This window comes from Alternaria ethzedia, assembly GCF_023757985.1.
Source record: "Alternaria ethzedia strain BMP 0044 chromosome Unknown scaffold_10, whole genome shotgun sequence".
NCBI lineage: Eukaryota > Fungi > Ascomycota > Dothideomycetes > Pleosporales > Pleosporaceae > Alternaria > Alternaria ethzedia.
In genome coordinates this window covers 690196-714881 of record NW_026056203.1, presented here as the reverse complement: position 1 = coordinate 714881, position 24686 = coordinate 690196, and the positions used below count along the sequence as shown (strand labels likewise).

The 24686-nt window shown below is 52.2% G+C and overlaps 9 protein-coding genes and 1 non-coding gene across 10 annotated transcripts; 6 read left to right on the top strand and 4 right to left on the bottom strand.

The window, feature by feature from the left end:
- Window positions 1-459: 459 nt before the first annotated feature.
- On the bottom strand, window positions 460-2806 carry J4E87_005137 (uncharacterized protein; the record flags this gene model as incomplete). Its single annotated transcript, XM_049376753.1, has 2 exons — window positions 460-2568; window positions 2618-2806. 2 exons carry the CDS (start codon window positions 2804-2806, stop codon window positions 460-462), a joined length of 2298 nt encoding a protein of 765 aa, XP_049233609.1.
- A 1945-nt stretch (window positions 2807-4751) lies between these two features.
- J4E87_005136 (uncharacterized protein) lies at window positions 4752-5628 on the bottom strand (the record flags this gene model as incomplete). The annotated part of the gene is made up of 3 exons (XM_049376752.1): window positions 4752-5242; window positions 5292-5419; window positions 5621-5628. The coding sequence occupies 3 exons, from the start codon at window positions 5626-5628 to the stop codon at window positions 4752-4754; spliced, it is 627 nt and encodes a 208-aa protein (XP_049233608.1).
- Window positions 5629-6143: 515 nt separating this feature from the next.
- J4E87_005135 (uncharacterized protein) lies at window positions 6144-7887 on the top strand (the record flags this gene model as incomplete). Its single annotated transcript, XM_049376751.1, has 4 exons — window positions 6144-6156; window positions 6209-6303; window positions 6352-6618; window positions 6670-7887. The coding sequence occupies 4 exons, from the start codon at window positions 6144-6146 to the stop codon at window positions 7885-7887; spliced, it is 1593 nt and encodes a 530-aa protein (XP_049233607.1).
- Window positions 7888-9348: 1461 nt separating this feature from the next.
- On the top strand, window positions 9349-11260 carry J4E87_005134 (uncharacterized protein; the record flags this gene model as incomplete). Its single annotated transcript, XM_049376750.1, has 4 exons — window positions 9349-9501; window positions 9558-9665; window positions 9718-10082; window positions 10132-11260. 4 exons carry the CDS (start codon window positions 9349-9351, stop codon window positions 11258-11260), a joined length of 1755 nt encoding a protein of 584 aa, XP_049233606.1.
- A 2123-nt stretch (window positions 11261-13383) lies between these two features.
- Window positions 13384-15361, top strand: J4E87_005133 (uncharacterized protein; the record flags this gene model as incomplete). Its single annotated transcript, XM_049376749.1, has 2 exons — window positions 13384-13696; window positions 13749-15361. 2 exons carry the CDS (start codon window positions 13384-13386, stop codon window positions 15359-15361), a joined length of 1926 nt encoding a protein of 641 aa, XP_049233605.1.
- Window positions 15362-15927: 566 nt separating this feature from the next.
- Window positions 15928-17715, top strand: J4E87_005132 (uncharacterized protein; the record flags this gene model as incomplete). Its single annotated transcript, XM_049376748.1, has 1 exon — window positions 15928-17715. The coding sequence occupies one exon, from the start codon at window positions 15928-15930 to the stop codon at window positions 17713-17715; it is 1788 nt and encodes a 595-aa protein (XP_049233604.1).
- A 646-nt stretch (window positions 17716-18361) lies between these two features.
- J4E87_005131 (uncharacterized protein) lies at window positions 18362-19417 on the top strand (the record flags this gene model as incomplete). Its single annotated transcript, XM_049376747.1, has 3 exons — window positions 18362-18630; window positions 18696-19004; window positions 19066-19417. 3 exons carry the CDS (start codon window positions 18362-18364, stop codon window positions 19415-19417), a joined length of 930 nt encoding a protein of 309 aa, XP_049233603.1.
- Window positions 19418-19960: 543 nt separating this feature from the next.
- J4E87_005130 lies at window positions 19961-20056 on the bottom strand. Its single transcript has one exon. It is a non-coding gene; the product is annotated as a tRNA-Val (tRNA).
- A 244-nt stretch (window positions 20057-20300) lies between these two features.
- J4E87_005129 (uncharacterized protein) lies at window positions 20301-21647 on the bottom strand (the record flags this gene model as incomplete). The annotated part of the gene is made up of 1 exon (XM_049376746.1): window positions 20301-21647. The coding sequence occupies one exon, from the start codon at window positions 21645-21647 to the stop codon at window positions 20301-20303; it is 1347 nt and encodes a 448-aa protein (XP_049233602.1).
- Window positions 21648-23657: 2010 nt separating this feature from the next.
- On the top strand, window positions 23658-24533 carry J4E87_005128 (uncharacterized protein; the record flags this gene model as incomplete). The annotated part of the gene is made up of 3 exons (XM_049376745.1): window positions 23658-23753; window positions 23813-23946; window positions 24038-24533. The coding sequence occupies 3 exons, from the start codon at window positions 23658-23660 to the stop codon at window positions 24531-24533; spliced, it is 726 nt and encodes a 241-aa protein (XP_049233601.1).
- Between the last annotated feature and the right edge of the window lie 153 nt (window positions 24534-24686).

Sequence of the window (24686 nt, the reverse complement as noted above, 5' to 3'; positions counted from 1 at the left end):
ATGATTCATTATTCCATTACTCCAGCTGACTCCCGTCAGACAAGACATATCCAAAGATACAGAAGCCACCATGCCCTCCCAGCCTTCGAACAAATGAGAAAAACATACAGAATAAGAGGAAAAACAATGTACTACGCTGAGCAAAACGACGTTTCGTGATATCCAGTCCTCCGTAAATACAAAGGAATCCGGGGTGTGAGAGATCAAGTAAACGCTTTTAACTCCTTGGTGGCAACGCCCTGCGCCAATTCGTGATAGTATCCAAGATTGTGTGCCGTATTAAGATTATGCCTCCATGTGTGCCCATGAATGAGAGAGTGAAAGAAATAAAGTGGAAAAGAGTATGCCGTATCGCCATAACAGACTGGCAAAGAATAAAAACGCATCGACGAAAAGTCCGGGTATAGTCAAGAAGCGAAGGTCAACGTTGCGATAAGCATGCTATCAGGATTGAAGCTACTACCCTCTAAAGTCCCCTGGTCCTTGGTTGGCGAAGATGTAGCTCTTGGGCTGGGGTTCGGTCGTTCGCCGTATGAGGTTTCCATGCGGATCCGTGCCTTGAGGTGGTGTGTACTGGTGTACGAGGAAGTCGGGCATGGCGGAGACTTGGGGCGCGAAGGGAACGTTGTGATGGATGCCACTCAATGACATGTCCTTATAGTCATCATACATGTTTCCGCCCTGCATGTACTGGACATTGCTGTCATCGCCTTGCGTCTGAGCTGTGTCAGGTAGCGATGGTCGCCTGAAGTGCGAGGGCTTTGGTTGTTGAATCGTAAGATCGGTTGTGGAATGGAAAGCTGCACGCATCTGGGGTTGCTGCATGTATGATGTTCGAGGGAAGTGCTGCTGTGTCGCTGGTGCTGACTGCGGCGGTGTGTCGCGGTACAGAGCGTCGTTCACAAAGCGCGATTGCAAATCCATGGAAGAAGATGGCGGTGAAGTGCTCTTCGCAATCACGTTTCCAGATTGGTCGTTGGACCAGTTCGCGTGCATGCTCTCTGGGCTGTTGTGATCCGGCATCGCAGAATGCGGTCTTATCACGGCAGCACCACCCCAATAGTTGCCGAAATCTTGTGGTGTCAGTGGAGTTGGTGGTGCTAGACTACCGCCTTGTCCAATTGTGGTGGTGCTCGAAGTCGAGAACGTTCGTGCGAACTTGGGCGACGCAGCAGCATCGGAGAAGCTCATGGCCATAGGTGAGCGTTGTGCTGAACCTGGCTGCGATTTCTGAACGCGACCTCCAGCATTCGCAATTCCAGTTGATCGGATCCGGCGGATGACCTTGTCGTTGTTGCCTCCTGGTGATGGCATGGGGGCAGAATACGAGGCGCTCCTCATTGCGCTGGAGTTCAGGTTGACTGGACGCTTCTGTCTTCTCGCAGCGATGCTTGAGTGCTGATCTGATTGTTGGAAGCCCTCCGGAGTACCGTTTCGGATATGGATCGCGTCCATGTTGTTGGCCAGATTGCTGCTTGAAGAGTTTCTTCGGGCAAACGCATCCTCGCGGAAGTGCAGTGGAATGTCGAGATCAGAGGGCGCAGCACTGAGCTTCCGTGCTTGTTCCGGTGAAGTGAGGATGGCGTGTGCAGACGAGTTTGGCTGTTGGTAAAAGTTCGACTGCGGGTACATTTGATTTGAGCCATCTTGGGGCCAGAATGGAAGCGTCTGTTCGGAGGCTGATGCCTGAGCAAGACTGTATGGTGCGAATTGATCCTCTGGTTCCTCGACCTGCTTGGGCTGTGCCATTTGCGAAGGATCCTCTGTCCAGCCGGTGTAGACCGAGTTCAAAGAGGCAATTGAGGGAGGTGTTGGTCCGTTTGGCGATTGCGTGGTGCCAGATGACTGGGTGCCATTGTATGGGGACGCGTCCGAGGAGATGGATCCTGTACTTTGCTGAGCTTCTGCAGATGTAGAGTTGGTGGTGTTGGTCGCAGCAAGCGCCGAGTAGTCTATCTGGAAGTCGGCGAAGTTGTCGAATTCCGGGTGTGAGGGTGCGATGTCGCTGGGCATGGACGCGGGAACCGAAAAGGCACCCAGGTCGCTCGAGTACGCATTGGGCAGCCCGTTGACACCGTTGTTGTCGTAAGAGAAGTCTTGCTCTTGCGCATTCAGACCCATGCCACTGTTGTGCATGTAGGCACCGTTGGTCGCAGCCATGATCGAGTGCATGAGGTCGTTGGAGCGGTACGATGCGGAACGGTCGGGCTCCGGGACTGCGTGGAGGGCGTTTTGCATGTCGTATTGTTGTTGCTGCTGCTGTTGATGCTGTTGGTGTTGGTGCTGGTGCTGGTGCGGGTGCTGCAGTATGAGCTGAGGGCCCAGGTCGAGGGCTGATGGTCCTTCGCCCGTTTGCACAGGAAGCGTTGCAGGGCTGATGTCAGCGTTCGGATAGTAGTCCGGCTGCATGAGCATATGCGGATGTTGCTGCTCTTGCGGGTGCGCGTAGTGGTTAGACATGACGGGCACGTGCTGGTGTCCAAACGGAAGGCTCATGGTCATGTTGTACTGGTTCATTAGCTTCTTGCGGTCCTGCTTGACTTTGGCTCTGCGGTTCTGGAACCAGTTCTGCAGTCGTGTTAGCGACGCACGGCATACATCATGACAGGACACTTGCGTTGATCTTGTCCAGTGGCACGCCGAGGCGCGTCGCGAACTCCTTCTTTACATTGGTACTGGGCTTGTGCTGCGCCAGAAAGTGCTGCTCGAGGATGTCGTGCTGGTCCTTGGTGAGGCGGGGTTTGACATCGCTGCCAGGCTGCTTGGGGGCAGAGGGTGCCGTCGTCGAGGCCCCGCTAGAATCCATGGCGGCGCGCACAGCGGCAATACAGGCAGAGCGGCTTCAGAGGGGCGCAGTGTCAAGGGCGACGAGGGCTGCAATAAAGTCGTGGGCGTGGGCGCGTTCGGGTAGTGACAGGTGGGTGCAGCTGTGGACGGCGGAATCTGGGGCGCTGGTGATGGGCGATAATGCGTAGAGCACGGATGCACGGGATGCACCGAGACGGGTCGGCGCTGGGATAGATATGTGTCGAGGGAAGATGCCAGTAATGGTAGCGAGCGACGATTACGAAGGGGAGCGAAAACAACAGCAGTAGACTCTATATCTACAATAGAAAAACGAGGGTATTCAGCGCGACGGCGCGGTAGGGAAAGGCACGAAGCGAACGACGACGGAGAAGAAGAGCAGGAGGAGCGATCAGGTTGTTGGCTGCCCAGGTGCCGCTTGGTTGGTCGGAGGTGCTAACTTGCTAAGCCACTGAACCCCCCAGCATGCATTATGCTGCTCCGGCACAAAAATAGTTTCGTGACACTCGTCGTCTCCGCTCAGCACACCTGAATCCTGGAGAAGACGCACCGGATGATTCGATCTTCTGTTTCTTGCACCTGCTCGCCCTCGTGCTCCGTGGAGGGCGGCCACACGCTCGCATACACATAGACTCACAGCACTGGCCGGCACGCCCAACCCCGGCGCGCAATCGTGAAGCGCGCCCAGGGGCACTCTCCTGCCTCACGCCAATTGGTCCGGCCGTGGAGCGAGCTGCGGCGGCGGCTGTGATCCGCCCTCGGGCGGGAGACATGTCCCACTGATTTGAAGGCGATGGATGGTGCTGCAGCTTGGGCCTTCCCCCGTTCGGAGAATATACATGAGCGTGTGAGAGTGCATGTTAATGCCAGCGCAGCCTGCCTGCTCAACCACGTTCCACGTCAAATGTCTAGTCACCGTCGGCGCCGGCATGGCTTCAACGTGGGCAACGGGCTCGAGCGCTGCTTTGAGCTGATGGCGTCAACATTGCGCTCGCCGTCGTGCCGACATCCTGTGCCTCTCACGACTCGCCGAGTAGCTCTTTGTCAGTAACCGCTTCCGGTCCGAGTCGACCATCTGTGTGACGAGATGCCCCCCGGGCGCATGGCCAAGGGGCATATCGCGCCGCTGATCTGCTGGCTCGGAAGTCGGCGCACATGTTTTGGCAACATATCGACGGTTCCTGAGCGTACCTTGCAGCAAAGGGGCTTCCGTACCACCTGCGAAACTCAAATTGGCCCCAGCTTGTCCTACAAACTTCGTGTGTTGACTGACTTGGGCGACGGATAATCCCAGCCTAGCTCGGAAGACTCAGTGCGCCCCCAGCTGGGGGACCCGCTGGCCCAAACCAAAAAACCTCGTGCTGCAAGGGCGTCCCTATCATGCGCTGCACCCTGCCGACTATCAGACGTCCTCGCCAACCCGTCTGAACTTAGTCTTCTTTGCGAGTCTGCTACGCCAGCTTTCGTGTCGCACCACAGAGACGGCACGCCCAGCTGACGTCTTCGACTGCAGTAGCTTGTGGTGCCGTCGTCTTTCCAGAAAACAGTTCGATGGGGCGCAGACTGCTCGAAATGGAGTATTTTATGCGACGCGCTGCATTCCGTGATTCCCGTACAGGGAGGATGATACGGCGAGTCGAACAAGGCTAGCACTCCAAGCGACACTCCTGCATGCTGTTTAAGGGTCGCGAGGCTGTGCACGCATGAAGTAGATTTCAACCTCCAAACATTGTTGCTTCGCCGCAAAATCGGTCTCCGACCTCATCTTCCATCCAATCTACTGCTTATCGTAAGCTTCAATCGTCTGACTGCAGCTCAGTCACCGATGTAAACTGAGCTTGCAGTAAACCTGAAAACGTCGAGTAAGCAGGCTCACGATCCTGGCAAAATACTGAATCGCCCACACAAAGACGAGTAAGGTAACAGTCGGTGTTGATTCTCTTCGCTTAGACTAAGGCATCTGCGATCTGTATGTCTCCTTGCCCTGTTGCTTTGTCCCATGATGTCAGCGTGACACTGCGCATATCCTTGACAATGTAATCTGCGCCAGCTTCTATCAGCTGTTCTAGCGTATGTGTGGTGTAAAGTCCCACTACGACGAACCCTGCTGCCTTTCCAGACTTGACGCCTGCAGGCGCATCTTCGAAGACAATGATGGAAGATTTGTTTTCTTGGAGCCCCAGCTTCTTTGCACCCATCTGGTAGGGCGCCGGGTCTGGCTTGCCGTTGGGCACATCTTCTGCCGTTACGAGATTCTTGGGGTGCGCCAGCTTCATGACATTGAGCCAGCCTTGCACAAGAGGTCGCGTGCCTGAGGTAACAATAGACCATGGAACAAGGTGCTCTTCGAGCTTGTCCAACAGAGCTCGTGAACCGGGAATCTCAATGGCGTCTTGTCCGAATTCTTTCGGAATCAACCCCTCTGCTTGGGAGATATCTTATCTGTCAGATGCATGCTTTTGTCAAAATGAAGATATGGCACTTACACTCCTCATTTGCGAGCTTTGGCTCATAGATCCGAAGGACGTCGATCGACCTTCGACCATGTGATGAAGCGAGGATGACATTTGGATCGACACCTATCTCTTTCCCAATCCTGACACAGACCTGTAAGCTTCGAGACGTGAACATTCTCGGCTGTTACTTACTTGTGCCAATGCTTCACAATGGCCTCTGTGGAATCGATGATAGTCCCACTACCTATATTAGCTGACTGGTAAGATGCTTTCAATGAGTATAACGCACTCCATATCAAAGAGCTGCAGGTGATGAGGTATTAGTATCAGTTTGCGATGCAAGTAAGCGTGCTTCTCACCAAGCCATGGAAGGGTATTGTTTTGGCAGGTGCCGAGAAGGAAGGCTCCGATACAGTCATCGTTTGAAGTTAGAGATTCGTTGAGCTGGATCCCAATCAACAAGGTCAAGATGTCGCAATGATATAGTGAAGTACCCGAGCGGACTATTGCAGATGTACACCTGGAGGGAAAGAGAATACATTATCGCGCTAACTCGTTCCGGTATCGGATCCGACAACTGCCGATGATGCAGCCAATCATGGTGACGGCAACTAAAAGATACTAGTCGCGACGTTGGAGACACAGCCGCGAAGCCTGGCCTGCATTTGACGTTCTAGAAGATAGGTAGAATACAGATTGATCTATTCCCATTTGTGCTGCTGAGGAGCGTGAGAGTTGGGTATGGCCAGGGCCGCGGGGGTGGGGCTAAAGCTAGCTAGGCGGACACAAGCGGCAGAACTTTTCACGTGCCGAACTTTTTCTGGATCGGCTAGAACTTTTCTGAGACGATTGCGATAACATACACCACGCCAACAAGTCGATATGAAGGTCGGAAGTAAGGCTTCTCGCGGAATCCAGCCCCAATACAGTACTAACGATCACTTCAGAGCCAAAGTCGAAGCGCGTACCCGTGCGGTTAAGGCACAAGATCGAAAAGGCTTCAGCGGCGAAGCAGAAGAAGGCGAAGAAGCTAGCCAAGAAGGTACTGCCACCATGCGCAACTACAGCGCTCGTATCCTGACGTATATAGGACCCGACATGGCGCTCCAAGACCAAGAAGGAACCCGGCATTCCCAACCTGTTTCCCTACAAGGACAAGATTCTCGCAGAAGTGGAGGAGCAGCGCAGGAGGAAGGAAGAAGACAATGCGCGCCGACGCCAGCTAGCGAAGGAGCAACAACAGAGGGGCGCGACCGCCGAGGACGTCATGGAGGACGACGAAGAGTTTGAGCAATTCGATGCTGAAGGCGACGAACTACTTGCCGACGACAGCGAAGACGAGGACTCGATGCAGGTGGTAAGTCCGAGTGGTTGATATACGATGCGCGACTGTACTAATGAGATGCAGGACAACAAGTTCAACCCCATGGCAGCCCTCCTAGCTTCCGCCAAAGCGCGCGCCGCTGAATTTGAGAAGAACGACGACCCAGACGCCATGGAAGACAGCGATGACGACGAGTCGGATGACGACGATACAGTCAGGGTCCGCAAAGATGCGTCAAGAAAACAGTTCGACAAGATATACAAGCAGGTTGTCGACGCCGCGGATGTTGTTCTGTACGTGCTCGATGCTCGCGACCCAATGGGAACACGATCGAAAGAGGTGGAGCAGGCAGTCATGGCAGCCGACCGTTCAAGCAAGCGCCTGATATTCATCCTTAACAAGATCGACCTGGTCCCACCGCCGGTTCTTCGCGCATGGTTGATTCATCTACGTCGCTCATTCCCTACTCTTCCTCTACGTGCGTCGAAATCTGCGCCCAACGCGCAAACCTTCGAGCACAAGGACCTCTCAATCAAGGGAACATCCGAGACACTCTTCAAGGCTCTGAAGACCTTCGCTGAGTCCCGTCAGTTGAAGCGCGCAGTTCACGTCGGGATTATTGGATTTCCCAACGTTGGCAAATCATCCGTCATCAATGCTTTGACATCGCGAGTAGGCGGCAAGGCTGCTGGATGTCCTACTGGTGCTGAGGCGGGAGTTACCACCAGTTTGCGCGAAGTCAAGATCGACAACAAATTGAAACTTATCGACTCGCCTGGTATTGTTTTCCCCAACACCGAAGGTTCCAAGGACAGCAAGGTACAACAAAAGGCGCGCCTGATTTTGCTAAACGCTGTACCCCCGAAAGAGATTGACGACCCTGTTCCCGCTGTCAGTCTGCTCATTAAGAGACTGTCGTCCTCGGAGGAGCTTTTCTCGAAATTGATGGCAGTCTACGATCTACCTCCCCTACACGCTGTGGGCAACGACCGGACGACCGACTTCTTGGTTCAAGTAGCAAGGAAGAGAGGCCGTCTCGGCAAGGGCGGCGTACCCAACATGCACGCCGCGGCACAAACCGTCATCGTTGACTGGAGAGATGGTCGCATTCAAGGATGGACCAGCCCTCCCAAGTACACACCTGCCGAGCCTGATGCCACCAAGACTGCACCAGCTACAAAGGGCGGACTCGTTGGAGATCAGAAAGAGATAGTCAAGGAATGGGCTGCGGAGTTCAAGCTTGATGGTCTATGGGGTGATGATTCAAATGACACGGCGGTACCAGAGGCTATGGAGGAGTAGGCAGCTTGTGTTGACTGTTATGGCGAAATGGCGTTCGTAAGGCTATAGTGCTAGTGTACTTGACTCGCACATAGGAAAAAGTTCCGACTAGATATCGGGCCTAACAATGATACATGTTCATGAAGACGATCTTACATTCCTGATCCTAGACATTTTAAAGCCTTCCGATGCAAGCCTTGCGATGAGCGTATGTGGATCGTGTACCGCTACTGACCGAATCAGTTTCTGCGATATCGGATCCGCATCGTACCATAGTACTTGTAGAGAGTGAGGAGGTGCTAAGGGCAACATTGTGATAATGTATAGCTAGTGTATAAGCAGTAGAAATTAGATAGTTTAGGGTGCAATAAAGAAGCAGTAGTTAAAAATTAAAGGTTTATTATGCGTGCGAGAGCGTTAAAGAGCGCTTAAAGGGCTAAAATAGATAGTACTAAGGTTACAAGGTATACAATAAATAGTTGTATAGTAGCAAAAAGAAGTATACTAAGTATATAAGAGAGTATCTAGAGAAATTCTCTATCTCTATCTTTATCTCTAAAACTTAAATACAAATAAAATAAAATAAATAATAATAAGTTAAAATCCTCTTCTATAATTAACAGGGAGACTAACGTCTAGTTCTAGACTAGAAAAATTAACTATAATAACTTATCTTCTAAGCTATTAGCTAATAAAAGAGAAGCTAGCGTTGCGCCTATAAGGCGTTAGAATAAAATAGAGCCTAAAGACTAGGTAAATATATATAGAAAAGTGTGTCTTAAGAATATTAAGCGTTGTAGATAATTATAATTATAGTATTATGTATTTAGTGCTAACTACTATAGGCAAGCTAATAAGTAATAATAACTTCTTTCTTGTAAATAAACAGAAGTAGGTAAATAAGATGTACAATTAGATTACTAATATAGTAAAGAAAAAGAAGCTGTTAGAGAAGAAGAACTAGATATTTATAGAAGAGCTAATATAGTAAAAGACACTGTATAAGGTGCTGTAGTTGTAATAAAAGTAATTACTATATAAGCAGGATTAGTTTAAGCTAAAGAGAGCGCTGTAGCTTAGGTGCGTAATATATAGTATTGTAATTGCGCTGTAGAAGCGTGTTTAAAGTAGTCTTAGCGTAGGGTAGTATACTGTTGTTGTTGTCGCGAGCGTTAAGATTGCTTTGTAGCGGCCTAAGGCTGCAGTAGCAAGTCGGTAGGGTTGTCCTAGCTTAGACTAGGGTCTGGGTCGAGGGCCCGTACCATAGTACAAGCGAAAAAAGTTCTCTCCAAGCTGCAACCCCACACCGATGGGAGTGTTCGGCGATATGTTCGCTCCCATAGGTAGGTTTCGCCGCCCCACACTTTGGGGTGAGAGCCGACGGAAACCGAGAGCTCCATCACGTCAAGCTTCATAGCTCAAGATACATAACGACGCGGTCCTTTAGATTTTTGGTCAGTCAAAATTATCATCACACACACAATGGGTTCTTCAAAGGGTCTCCAGCCTCTGCGCTCTGCTTCCAAGACTTTGAATGCGCTGCCCGCAGCCTATGCTGGCGCGCAGATCGCATCGAGACGGTATGCGGGGACGCTCGCAAACTTCAAGATTCCTACCATCAACAACGAGCCTAATGTAAGAGAAGAGACGATGTATATGTCCAGAATCAATTTGCTGACTCAAAATTATAGCAACATTATGCCAAAGGCTCGGTAGACCGCCAGAAGCTTCAAGATGCGGTTGCACGTATGAAGAAGCAAGGACCAGTACAAGTACCTCTTGCCGTAGGAGGAGAATACGTAGGCCTTCCACACGCACATACGAGTCTCGTGTCCCTCTAACACCACTCAGATCAACAACTCCTCAATCCTCACTCAGAACAACCCCTCCTCCCACGCCGACGTTATCGCCAAATACTCCAATGCCAGCGCAGCCGATGTGAAGAAGGCCATAGACGCAGCCCTAGCTGCTAAGCCAGCATGGGAGGCACTCCCCTTCGCCGAACGCGCATCCGTGTTCCTGAAGGCGGCCGACCTCGTCGCCACAAAGTACCGATACGAGATCATGGCTGCGACCATGGTGGGACAGGGCAAGAACGCGTGGCAGGCCGAGATTGACTCAGCGGCTGAGCTGTGCGACTTCCTGAGGTTCAACGTCAAGTACGCGGAAGACACATACGGACACCAGCCCACGCACAACTCGCCAGGAGTCTGGAAGTAAGTAAAGCATCTGGTTATAGCTCGGGAACGAAGCTAACAAGTACAGCCGCGTTGAGTACCGACCTCTCGAGGGCTTCGTCTACGCAGTGTCACCATTCAACTTCACAGCCATCGGCGGTAACCTTCCTGCAGCCCCAGCCCTAATGGGCAACGTCGTTGTCTGGAAGCCATCTCCATCTGCGATTGCGTCGAACTGGCTTCTCTACCAGATTCTCATCGAGGCCGGCCTTCCACCAAACGTGATCCAATGGGTGCCCGGTGATGCTGTGGAGGTGACTCAGGAAGTCCTGAACCATAAGCAGTTCGCATCTCTGCACTACACCGGTAGTACAGCGGTATTCCGTCAACTATACGGAAAGATCGCGAACGGTGTGGCTGAGGGCAAGTACCAGAGCTACCCCAGGATCGTTGGTGAGACAGGAGGAAAGAACTTCCATCTCGTCCACAAAGATGCCGACATCCACAACGCAGCTATCCAGACCGTCCGCGGTGCATTCGAGTACCAAGGTCAAAAGTGCAGCGCCTGCTCCCGTCTATACGTACCCGAGTCCGCCTGGCCCGAATTCAAAGAGATTCTCGTCCGTGAAGTCGAAGCCTTGAAGATCGGCGAGCCCACCGACTTCTCCAACTTCATCGGCCCCGTCATCCACGAGGCGTCCTTCAAGAAGCTGTCCGGCGTCATCGACGAAGCCAAGAACGACAGCGAGCTCGAGCTCGTCGTTGGAGGCAAGTACGACAGCAGCAAGGGCTACTACATCCACCCGACCATCTACCGCACCAAGAACCCTAACCACCCCCTCCTCTCCCGCGAACTCTTCGGCCCTATCCTCGTAGCCTACGTCTACGACGACGCTGCGCCCAACGCCTTCGCCAACATCATCAAGCAGATCGACGACACATCTGAGTACGCGTTGACAGGCGCTGTGTTCGCAAAGGACAGGGAGACTATCAAGTACGCGTCCGAGAACCTGAGGGATGCGGCTGGTAACTTCTACATCAACTGCAAGTGCACGGGTGCGGTTGTAGGTCAACAGCCTTTCGGTGGGTCGAGGGCTAGTGGAACGAATGACAAGGCTGGCAGTGCGAACTTGCTCGCGAGGTTCGTCAATATGAGGGCGATTAAGGAGGAGTTTATGCCTACGGAGAAGGTTACATATCCTAGCAATGAGGTTTAAGTTGGATTACGCAGCCTCGATTGATGGAGAAAAGCATCGCATGTTCAGCTAGCATTGGCGTTGGCGTTGGATTGGATACAAACGATTTATGATAAAAAGGGAAAGATTTGTATGGAATCAGAATGACATAAGTCATGTATCAAAAAGTGTGTTACAAGTTTGCATGTGTGGTTCTGGCATATGAAACTGCAAATACATATGAAAAACACAAATTAATGGATCGTGGCAGACAAATGCCCGTTCGTAGGGGCTCATAAATTCAATGACATTGAGAGCACAGAACGAAACACCAGGTCTGCAACAGTCTACAAGGAAAACACCCCTATTGCGGTGTACAGCTACCTCTAGTGGCGTTGCAAAAGCCTGATATATTACAAATGCAGATGCTGATGCTGATGCTGATGCACGTTTCGGCATGTCCATTAATGTGTCTACTGGATAAAGTTGGCCTACCTTTTCTGTGGCTTGAACTTGGCGAAATTGCGGATACTAGACAGCTACCTTAAGCTTCAGCGACTAGAGCATTTCATTGGAAGAAGACGTTGAATAGATGCGCTGTAGCCTGCATTGGTATCAAACTGAATGTTGACAAAAGCTTGATGCAATGTAGGTGGCTATCCGAGTTTCTTCATGAATGGAGTGAGCGCCTCTGTCTAGAAACGCAACTCAAACCCTCACACGACTTATCCAAAGCAACAACATGTACTGTACATGTACCTCGGCAACAACAACACAGAAAACGTTGAGAGATGGGTCCAATCTCACGACGCGGCTCAACGCACCTTCTAGAACCTGCATGAGTCGTGACATCGACCCACCAGCTATCGGGAGCCCCGTTCGTTTCGAAGCGAACCTTGCAACCTTATTTTGGAGCCGCAATGCACGGGGGCGTTCGAGCAATTTCCAGAAGATAGGGTGAAGATGCGGCCGTTGGGATCGTGATTTGCATTGTCGGGTCTGCCTGGGAACTGCGTATTTGTGTGACGTGAAGGTATCCAACAGATGGATTTTTGGTCTGCGTGACGATGAGACTGTGATGCGATTATACCCCGAATTCCGGGTCGGAATCGGGACAGCACATCTTGGTCCGAACCAGCGACCAGGGTGGAGCGGAGCGGATTGTGCTGAGGAATCAACGCCGCATCTTATCTATCGTGCGAGGTACCGTTTCGGTGTCATGTAGCGAGTGTGAGACGAGATGAGCCTCGTATGCATACATGCTTAGTGAAGACTGCGCTGTTGAATCACCTCGGTCCTGGTGATGGAGTTAAGCAACTCTTCACGATGAATCAGCTTCAACCATCAGTAAGCATCTCCATATCCATGAAAACCAACACGCGTACGCCCCTCTTTTCAGATCCGTATCTTGGAGGAGAGGAGAATTTAGATGCCGACGCCGACTCTCCGCCCACCATCCGCACGTTAACTCCAGACAGCGGAAACAGCACGAAAATCTCGAGCTTCTAAAAGTAAATCCTGGAACACCCACAGGGTAACCTCGGCAGCTCGGTACATTCTCCTTCGAGATCGAAAACCCTTGTCAGAGCCTTATGACGCACTGTCCGCGATCTGCAACATGCATAGCGGCACCTTTTCCCAGCGCCGCCATCCCTGCCGTGTTCGGCGCCTGCTCTGCATGCCGTTGCTGTGATTGGCTCCGCGGGCCAAGCCTTCGAATGACGTGGCTGCTTCGAGCCTAGCGCGACGCTTCGGCCGAGCAGACCTGAGATTTTTGATCATGGTGTCATCGCCTCATGGATCGCACGTTGCAAGCGGATTTCTGGAGCGGTGCGCGCGAGTCGGGAATGGGGACGCATCCAGATGGTTGGGCAGTCGCCCGGTTTGTTTTGTCCTGGTTACGCATTTGCTAGTGGCTTCTCTTACCGCTGCATCGCATGACTTGTGCGCGCTGCCCGCCGTGTGTGTGGTTCTTTATATGTAGCGTCTCCCGCGGTGATCTCCCTGCTTTCCTACTCCGAGGTTACTTTTCGTCTGTTTTATTCCCTTTGATATCCTTTTAATATACCTGGGCTTTGTCCCTACGTCGCTTCCGTTGTATCACTTCGACGAATATCATCCATCAATCTACGACACCGTCACATCGAATCGAAAGCATTATCACAATGGAGAAGGACCAACAGGTCGCCGATCGCTCTGCGGCGAACAGCAGTAGCGGAAGCAATATGGACGTCGAGTCTGGAAGAGAAGGCATCTCGCATTGGAAGATGATCACGGATCAGGGTGTTGTGACCAAGGAGATCATCAACTACGACTATGAGGGCGAGGGAACAGAAGAGGATCCCTATGTTGTGGAGTGGATCGACAACGACCCCAGGAATCCAATGACCTGGCCCAAGACGAAGAAGTGGATCATGGCCATTGCGGTCGCCAACTCGGTTCTCGTCGTATCATTTTGTTCATCGGCTTTCTCTGGAGGTATGTATTGCGCGAACCAATAGAATATGGGGCAATATCTAACATCTGCTAGGCATTCAACAAATCATGGCCGAGTTCAGCGTCAGCCAGGAAATCGTCACACTCGGTGTATCGCTCTTCGTTCTCGGATTCGCCCTCGGACCTCTGCTCTGGGCTCCCTTCTCGGAATTGTACGGTCGCCAAATTGTCTTTGTCGGAACATACACTGCTTTCATGGCCTTCAACGCTGGTGCCGCCGGTGCGCCCACCATCTACGGCCTGCTCATCCTCCGATTCTTCGCTGCCGCTTTCGGTTCCAGTCCTCTTACCAACGCTGGAGGTGTCATTGCCGATCTCTTCTCCGCAAATGAGCGCGGACTGGCCATGTCAATCTTCTCCGCTGCGCCGTTTATGGGTCCCGTCCTCGGTCCGATTATTGGTGGGTTCTTGGGCATGACAGAAGGTTGGAGATGGGTCAACGGACTCATGGCTATCTGGGCTGGTGTCATTCTCGTCGTCACCTCCTTCCTCGTCCCCGAGACATATGCTCCCGTCCTGCTCAGGAAACGTGCTGAGAAGCTCTCGAAGCTTTCTGGAAAGGTCTACCGCTCCCGCACTGATATCGACCAAGGCAAGGTTTCGCTCGGAGAGGCTTTCGCAACTGGTCTCAAGCGTCCCTGGATCCTGCTCTTCTGCGAGCCCATCGTTCTGCTCCTTTCTCTCTATCACGCCATCATCTACGGTATCCTTTACATGCTCTTCGGCGCTTTCCCCATTGTCTACCGTATCGGCCGTGGGTGGAATGAGGGTATCAGTGGTCTGCCTTTCGTCGCCGTCGCTATCGGAGTCTTGCTCGCTATCACATACGTCATTACGGTCGACAACAAGATGTACATGAAGAAGGTGAACGAGTCCGGCCGCGGATTCGCAGCTCCTGAGGCACGTCTTCCCATGTGCATCATCGGCGGTATCGCACTCCCCATTGGTCTGTTCTGGTTCGCCTGGACCAACTCGCCTGATCTGCCATGGGCCGCCAGTGTTGTCGCTTCCATCCCATTCGGCTTCGGCATGGTGCTCATCTTCCTGTCCATCATGAACTACCTCATCGACTCGTACACCATCTTCGCTGCATCCGTCCTGGCCGGTAACGGTATCATCCGTTCAATTTTCGGTGCTGCTTTCCCTCTGTTCACCTCGCAGATGTACAAGGGCCTCGGTATCCACTGGGCTTCATCCGTACCCGCCTTCCTCGCTGTCGCCTGTCTCCCGCTTCCCTTCCTGTTCTACAAGTACGGCAAGACCATCCGCGAAAAGTGCAAGTACGCCGCACAATCCGAGGCCTTCATGGAGCGCATTCGCAACCAACAAGCCGCAAAGGCCGCACGACAAGCCCAGGGTGTCGAATCAGAGGACACCTCGCGCGCCAACACTCTTACACCTCAAGAGGAAGTTGAGGAGGAGGCACACGAGGAAGAGTCCGCACCCAAGTTCGAGGAGATGAAGACTGAGAAGGAGACTGATGGCGAGGGTCTCAAGAAGGTTCAGACTGGGCGCTCAACAAGGAGTCGGAGAACAGTCAGGGATCTCGACTTCAACCCCAACCCGTTCGATATCGACCGCGTCAACACAAGGGAAAGCTTTGTTACTAGGCCGAGGACGAACAGTCGGGCGAGTAGCAGGAAATAGATGTTTGTGTTTTGTTGTAGCGTTTTTACGGTCGAAAAGTTGAAGGTGCATTTTGACGCATGGCATCAGCATTGTATACCCCTCTCCTATTATCATTAGTTAATACAAGATCAACGATATTCTGAATCTGCTCATTTGCTTCTTTCTCGTGATTCTGCTTACATGCGTAGTGGTGGCACTGGGACAATCGGATTTGTCGCATCTTGTCAATATGCTTTACCGAGTACTACATATGAATGTAGAAGTACACATTGCCTCGTGTAATGTCTACCTGTCAAAACGTGGCACTGTGTATGCTGCAACACGACTCCTGTCATTCCCTCATTGGGATGGCGAGATCGCCCTTGCATGGTTCATCCTCGGCGATCACCATCAGCCGCGGCCAAGGCATGCAAGTGTCGTATCAGAAACCGTCCGCACAGCACTCTTCTAGACACGTAACACGTTGCGCAATATGCAATCGCATCGGCCCTTCCCCCGCGCATCTCGCCCATCGCGTCTGGCCATGGAAAGCGCCATGTATATTCCCTTAGCTTCTAGCCGCCTTCCTTGAGCGCGCATCAGCAATGCCACGCGTGCGCACTCGACACGTCGTCCTCAGCGTCTCCATCCTCTGCTGGATATACTATTTCCTCCCTAAAGACGAAGCCTTCCCGTCTCGCCATGCCGTACACGATCATGGGTCCACCGCCGCGTTGGCGCGCTACATGAACGACCCATCTCAGATTCCGCATATCGTTGCGACGCCGAGTAGCTTCGACTGGAGTTCTGTGAACTTCACCTTCCCACCACCACAAAGCCCGAAACTTCCTACACCTTTCACGGGTCGTCCTCGCATACAACACAAGTTCAAACCCGACCCGCACGATGTACATACCATACAAGAAGGGAGACGACGATACGTGAAGAGAGTGTTCGAGAAGAGCTGGGCAAGCTACAGGAGCAAGGCATGGATGAAGGATGCCCTGAAGCCTATAAGTGGGGAGTACGTCGACCAGTTCTCTGGCTGGGCTGCAACTCTGGTGGATTCACTAGACACCCTTTGGATGCTCGGCATGCGCGATGAATTCTACGAAGCTGTCGAAGCAGTAGCGACGATCGATTTTGGCAAGTCTACGGCACCAACTGTCAATACGTTCGAGACGTGTATACGGTATCTGGGCGGGCTCCTCGCTGCATACGACTTGAGCGGACACGAGGTGCTGAAGGCGAAGGCAATTGAAGTAGGCGACTTGCTGTATGGCGCTTTCAACACCGAGAATGGCATGCCTGTCGACTTTATCAACTTCGAAAACGCGAAGCAAGGCACTGGTTTGATAGTTGAGAACCAAGTGGTCAGTGCTAGTCCTGGTACCATTACGCTCGAGTTCAGCAGGCTGAGCCAGATTACCGGAGACGACAAGTACTATGCCGCCGTGTCGAATCTGATGGATGTCTTTGCGGAGAGTCAAAATGCGACGAAGCTGCCGGGCATGTGGCCCATGATGGTACACATGAGCGCAAAGGACGTCGTCTCTGGGTATCAGTTCACTATAGGCGGGAATGCAGACTCTTTGTATGAGTACCTGCCAAAGGCGCACGCTCTGCTTGGTTCGAAGGAACCCAGCTCGAGCAAACACGAGGCCATGTCACGCGCTTTCATGGATACAGCGATGAACAACTTGTTCTTCGCACCTATGATACCAGGGAAGGAGGACATTCTGATTTCTGGTAATGTGGACGTTCACGCGGATGGTCCTAGTCTCGACCCTGAAAGCGAGCATCTGTCTTGCTTTATTGGTGGTCTTTTTGCGCTTGGCGGGCGCCTGTTCGATAACGACGAGTACCTCGATACTGGAGCGAAGCTTGCCCGCGGCTGCGCATATGCTTACAAGGCATTTCCCACTGGTATCATGCCAGAAAGGTACAACATGGTTCTATGCCCTAACTCCGATCATCGCAAACCCTGCGCTTGGGACGAAGAGCGCTATGCTGTAGATGCAGCAGCACGACCACAACACAAACCCCATCTACCCAAAGGCTTCACCACTGCCAAAGATCCCCGTTACATACTGCGTCCCGAGGCCATTGAATCAGTCTTCATACTCTGGCGTATCACAGGCGATCCCATCTGGCGCGAGACAGCATGGCAAATGTTCGAAGCCGTATCCAGTGCAACAGACACCGAACTCGCGAATGCAGCGATCTTGGACGTTACCGTCATTGGATCGAAGAAGGAGGATTACATGGAGAGTTTCTGGATGGCCGAGACGCTCAAGTACTTTTACTTGTGCTTTGCAGATACGGACTTGATTAGCTTGGATGACTTTGTGTTGAACACTGAAGCGCATCCCTTTCGGCTATCCAGGGGGTAGGTGACGCGTATGTAACTCTGAATATGATAGAGGAAGTTTGTTGTCGTATTAGTCCCATACGTGCCCGCAACATCCATGGTAGACACCTGCTGTGATCGGCGAAATTGCGTGAACCCTCGCAACAAGACGCGAACGCGACGTTAGAGTAGGCGAGAAAAACAAAGGCCATCGCCAACTACAGTCAGCGTACACTTCACCCTCCTTCTTGCACAACACCCAAATCCCCTACGCACATTACGCCCTCAATGTTCTCGACGCCCATAGAGCCCATGCCGCAACTCCGCAGCCCCACTCTTCAAGCATGTCAAGCATGTGGCGGCGCACGCCATGATTGGTGTACCTGACCGCGGCCGATGTTTCTAAACCAGGAACACACACGAGCCTAGCGCGTGGATGCGCGGCCCCCTTGAATCATCCCCTTCCAACCCCAGGCACCAAGACCTTTCTTTTCCCTCTTCATCTCTCTTTAACCAATCTCCCCACGACTCTACGTCACAGTCATTCTTTCTTCGGTTGGAGAGTAAATACCTACACTCGTTCTTTTGCTGTTCATATTACCGGGCCTCAGTCGAACTCTTCACTCCCGCATAGATCCGCTCGTTTGCCAACTTTCGCACCACCCACTACATTACTACTATAATCGAAGATGCGTTTCTCGATCGTCGCTGCTGCGCTTGCAGCTGCTCCTGCAGTTGTCTCGGCTGCTGAGAAGGGAAAGATGGGATGGGCCCTTGGAACGAAGATGGGAAGCGGAGAATGCAAGACGCAGGCAGACTACTCTGCCGACCTTAAGGCTATCAAGGATAACTCTGGCTCGACCATTGTCCGTGGTTACTCTGCCTCGGACTGCGATATGGCGAAGACCGCCCTCCCGGCCGCCAAGTCAGCAGGCTTCAAGGTCGTTCTGGGTATCTGGTATGCTTCGCCCCTCTCCAAACCTCAAATACCACAACCAAGTATACTAACATGTGAAACCACAGGCCCGATGTCGAGGAGTCCTTCAACAAGGACCTCAAGGCCATTACCGACGTAGCCCAGCAATACGCCGACACCATCTACGCCGTAACCGTCGGCTCCGAGACGCTCTACCGCGGTAACTTCACCGGCGAGGAGCTCGCCGGCAAGATCAAGACGGTCAAGTCCAAGCTCCCCTCCGGCATCAAGGTCGGCACAGCAGACTCGTGGAACAAGTTCGCCGACGGAACCGGCGATGCCATCATCGGCACCGCCGACATCATCATGGTCAACGCTTTTGCCTTCTGGCAGGGCGCCAGCCGCGATAACGCTACGTATGCATCCCTTCATCACACATACACACTAGAAGAGAACTGTAAACTAACATCTCCGCAGCCACGTCTACCTCGACGACATGTTCCAAGCCACCGCGCACATCGAGAAAATGGCCGGCGGCCGCGAAAAGGCACCTGAGATCTGGACTGGCGAAACTGGTTGGCCCACGGCCGTTGGCACCGACTACGATGAGGCCAAGGGCGGTCTGGACAACGCAAAGCACTTTTACCAAACCGGTTTCTGCGCGCTGCTTGACTGGGGCTTCAACGGCTTCTACTTTGAGGCTTTCGATGAGCCGTGGAAGCCAGCTTCCATTGGTGACAACGGAAAGGTTGCTGATGAGACGACTTGGGGTGCTATGACTGCGGACCGCAAGACTAAGTTTGATCTTAAGTGCGGTGTTAAGGCTTAAGTGCATTGCCTCCAAGGGGTGTGTATGTGGTGAAAATAGACGGTGCGAGAAATGTTGGTACATGTCGATAATAGGATGTGTACGCATATAGAGTATAGACGCATTGCTTTTCCGTACGGAAAGGCCACGGCCGGTTCATTGTTCAATGTATTGTGCAGCCTGATGTTGCTGCGAACACTTTGCGACCACATGCTTTCCCGAAATATCACTGAGCCTGGAAACTACACAATAAGGACCTGCTCATACAGAAACGTACACAGCTTGCTTGAGAGCCAGGTAATAGACTCTCGTTGTGTGCATTATATTTGCTGAATTCATCCAGCCACGAAGTCAAATCTTTGAACCGACGCCAGGCTTGAACTGACGTCTTATGCAAAAGCTAGGTAAAAGAGAGACCCTCGTGGTTCTCATTGTACTGGCATTTCGCCCATCCAGCGTGAACGCATTCTCGACCAAAAAGTAGGGTTGCAGAGGCAAAAAAATACCCCAGCACCACCAAAAAACAAAAAATGTTCGATGCACTCCTACGAGCGCCGACGAGCTTGACTCATCGGAGGTTTGAACTCCGGACCTTCAGTGTCCTAACGAGCTGTGAAGCTCTTGTTAGACTGACGTGATAACCAACTACACCAACGAGCCTTGTTTGATGCAAGGAGTGGAATTTGGAAAATCCAAGACCTCGAAATTTTGGTCAAACGACGGTAGCAACAGCTTCATTTCTTCTCAAAAAGAGCAGTAAATCTATGAGGTAAAGGCATCCATACAAGTAAGAGGGGTGTGTTGGCGGAAGGGAAAATTTTCGGCAAACGTCAACATGGCGTCCTATCAAAACTGACCTAGCCCCACCAACTCCACATCGCGACAACGAGCTACATTCCAACATCTATAAACGATATACAGGCTGCTCGATTTCCATTCCCGGTGTTGACACTGCAGAACTTGGTGCTGAACCCCCTGAGAAGAGACTTGAACTTCTTGACCCCGCCAAGGACAGTGGATTTGAGTGCGAACTGGATGGTGTCCGCGACAGCGCGTATAGGGATTCGTAATCTGGCGCAAACTCTCGCGATGGCTCTCTGGGTGTGTACTCTGGTAGCTGTTCAAAGTCCTCTCTGTCTTCTAGTGGTGGTAGGCGTTCGCGGGGTATGCGAGGTAGAATCTCCAGGGGTGTGCTGGAACGGATGGTGAAGTGCTGATCGTTGTATTTGATGCCGATGGATATAGCAAGTGCGTAGCGTCGAGTGATCGTGTAAGTCTTAAATGTTGGCACGCACTCTGTGTCGTCGATCAGACGGAAGTTTGACGTTAACGTCGTTGTTTTGTTGAACAGTATTGGTCTGTTCATGCCGGTCCGTGATATGCAGGTGATGTGCTTGGATACAACGTCCTCGGGATCCGTTACGGTGTTTCCGCACTTTATTGTTGAGTATGTTGAGATTGTGACCGTTAGGGAGTCGATGATGCATTCCCGCTCGGCATGGTTGGCGGGGTCGCGCGCGTTGAGTAGGCTCAGTGACAACGGCATATGCTGTCCTGGGCACACCTTTTCGGGGTGGTTCAGTGTGGGAACGATTCGCGGCGTTGAGTTCATAGAAACACCGGAGAACACCTTCTTGACTCGCGATCCATCCTTCTCTTTATTCGGTTTCCATACTTGGCCGTGGAGCACAGAAGATTTGACCTGCGCCCTTCGTGGTACGTCCGCTAACGTTCTTGGGTGGTATCGTAGTATGTGTTTACACCTCTTGGTCTCTGTCGCGCCACTGAGAATGAGTCTGGCCTGGACGAAGTATGATATTTGTGCCGCACCACCTGGCCCACTGGTCTTGAGCTGGAAGGATGGCGGAAGTGGATGTGGCTCGCGAAGATAGTTGCAGCCGCGTACCATGCCCTTCATTTGGGGTTCGGTCGACTCTGGAAAGACAAACTCAAAGTCCCATGAATACTTCCGCGGTCCAAGATTACGACAGGAAACCAGCTCTTTCTCGCGGTTGAAGAGCCGTATCTTCTCCTCGTATTCATGCCTTTGTGCAGATGGGTGGGTCTTCGAGTTCACGTGTAGAGGTCTGGATGTCTTGGTGACACAACTACCCGCAAAAACCACCTTCAGCGACTCAATGTCTTCCTGCTCTTCTACTGCCAAACATATCTTTCCAGTGACCTTTTCTCCGCTCCTATACGTCTTGCTGCTGTCGCCATCGATAATAACCCTCAACGCTGGCACCGTCATTTTTGCTGGGGAGAAGAAGAGATGATCAGCAATGCAGGGACCTCGCAGGGCTTAATAGCGGATGGGTGGGTGTGGACGATTCGCTCAGGTTCCAGGCACGCGGTTATCGGTGCAGTCCAGACTAGGAGAACGTTTGCCGGGGTAGGAGGTATGCCAAGGATGAGAGGATTTGCTGGGCATGCAACTGCGATAGTGATAACGGAAGGTGAAAGGTGCAATCCGCCCAAGAAAGGGAGGCTGAGTGCATGAGGATATTGGGCCTATATGTTGCTTACCGTTGGCTCCGCGCGTACCTTGCCATTTCGAACGTCATCTGGTTGCCAAGGATCTACCTTGAAGCCTTTGGGTTGAAGGCATGATGTATGCGCACACGTTGTTAGGGCTGCGCTGTCAAACCCTAGATGGAAGGGATGTTCGTGGTAGGCGTAATCGTGAACCAAGCTACCCGTTTCATCCCTATCCTGATCATATCGATCGTCCACGAGTTGTCCAACTTACGCCGCATCACTTTTACAGGCCCGAATACCCAAGAGCCCTTTGCAGCCATTCTTCCGCAGAGTGCTGGACAGCGGGATGCAGCCAAGCAGGCCATGTTGTCTTGGCTGGTAGTCTGGATTCAGCCACGCTGATACCCCAGATCCGCCCCGCTAGCATCTGTAGAAGAACCCTCGACATGGTAGCAGAGGAATGGTTGTCTCCACATGTACTCCGCGATCCAAAATCTGGAGATCAAGCGATCTATTAGCGACGCATGTTGCACCGGCTGTTCTGAGGGATCAACGTCAAAAGTTTGGAGAGAAGCAGAGAATGGGCGGGGTTTCTCGAGGCGTGCCACATCCAGCAACGGCGCGGCGGTAGGTGCTCGCTTCGAGATTGGGTACGCTCGAGTGGCTCTTGGCCTCCACAAGACGACAATTGGCGGACCGATTTTCCTGTGCTGCTCGGGGAGAACGAGAGTCCAGCTGCTCACTTCTCCGGAAGCGGGTTTGTTGCCCGCTTCGCCTCGTGCCACGATAACGGCATCCTGGCGTGAACACGGGAAGTGCGCCTCTGGTGAACATGAATGAATGTTGTGAGCTGAATCCGGCGAGGGCGTACCTAGGTAGCGTTGGTGTAGATGTGGAGGGCTTTAGTTTAGTGGGGTGTTCAGATCGCACTAGAGCCGCACGTGGCGAGGTATCGATAAGGGACAGGACCTCGGGAGCCATCGTACCATCTGAACATGCGGCTGACATTGCACTGGTGGCCTTGGTCTCTAGAGTCGCAAGATCCTGCTACTATATTGTTCGCACCTAGATTTGTGTTTGACGATACTCCCAAACCTTATCTAGCTACAAGAAACTTGAAGGAAATGAGAATGCGTCACTGAGAACACGTAATTTCTAGTAATCGAAGGTTGGTGTTGATGAGAAGACAGTTCGAAGATACAAACTAGACTGCATCGATTTAAATGCGATTCATCCTCAGCGTCTGTGGTGTTGATGCCAACATCGCCTGGGCATACCTGGCCGCGTCGAGGTAGAAATGATGCGCACCAGCTGATGTCTGGTCCTGATACTGATGCGTTAAAAACATTACTCCCTCAATGAAGCGCCTGGCACAACTGTATCTAGGACTCGTAGTCTTCTACGCCGTACAGAATTTGCCTACTGGGTGTTGTGAGATCTGAAGTATCGAAACTCACGAGAGTGCATATCTCGCACAAACTTGATTCGCGTGGTTCTTTCTATACTGCTTGAGAGCTTGAGAGCAGATCCTGATTCATGCCGAAAGTTTCCTTGTACGTGATATCGTTGTGGTTCTGGTGACGCAGGAATGCCTCCAGTCGTCTTTCGGTAGTCGCGCCCAGACCTCAACGCGTGCTCACGCGTCAGGGTCCACTAAAACTATCCACGATCGCATCGCACCTTCACGCTCACCACTCCCAAGATAGCCACCCCGCAGTCGCATACTCGCTATCTTTCGAACGACGTCGTCTTCAGATCCTCACATACAGCATCACACGACACAATGCCGCCTAGGAAGAGCAATGTATCCGCGGTGTCAAACGAAGAGAGTCCCGCACCACCCAGATCAGTACCCCGAGAGGAGAGCTTGGGTGTTGAGGTACGTCGCATGCGACTGAGGTCAATTGGACAAGACTAGTACTAATGACGCGACCATAGGATCTGAATCTGCCAAAGTCTATAGTCCAGCGCCTGGCAAAAGGCGTCCTGCCACCAAACACCCAAATACAAAAAGATGCGCTCCTTGCTATGAGCAAAAGCGCAACTGTGTTTGTTAACTACATCACATCAACGTACGACTCCTACTCCCTCCCGACGACAGAAGAATTACGCGCCAATGGCATGCGAGTTCCCATAAATGGACATTTACTAACAACCATGCAGCGCCGCCGAAAAAGCCCTCGCCAGCGGCAAGAAAACCGTCATGCCGAAAGACGTCTTCGACGCAATGACAGACCTAGAATTCTCCTTTATGCTGCCCCGCCTCGAAGCCGAAGTCACGAAATTCACGTCGATACAAGCCGATAAGCGGAACACGTACAGGAAGAAGGTGCGCGAGGAGAAGAAAGGCACTACTGCTTCCACCGATGCAGCTACCTCTACACCGGCCAAGTCAGCGGCAAACGGAGACGTGGTTATGGAGGGTGCGGACGATGGTGAGAGGGCGACGAAGAGGGTTAGAAGGGAGAGTGGAGATGCTGGGGATGGAGAGGTTACGGAAGAAGAGGGGGATGAGACACAGGATGTGGAGGATGAAGAGGTTGAAGACGACGAGATTGAGGAGGAGGTTGTTGGGGAGGAGTTGACGGAGGATCCGCTCGAGGAGAAGGAGGACAACAAGGATGATGACGATGACGAGGATGGGAACGAGAGCGATTGAGAGTTGGACGTGTCGCGTCTGGATGGGAATATATCACTGCATGGGACGGCGTTCGGGACGAAGGACTGCAAGTACGGTTTGACACAAGACCTGTCGAGGAATGGACTTGAATATATTGTATTCTTCCTGAGATATGTTGAAGCTGTCTAAGCC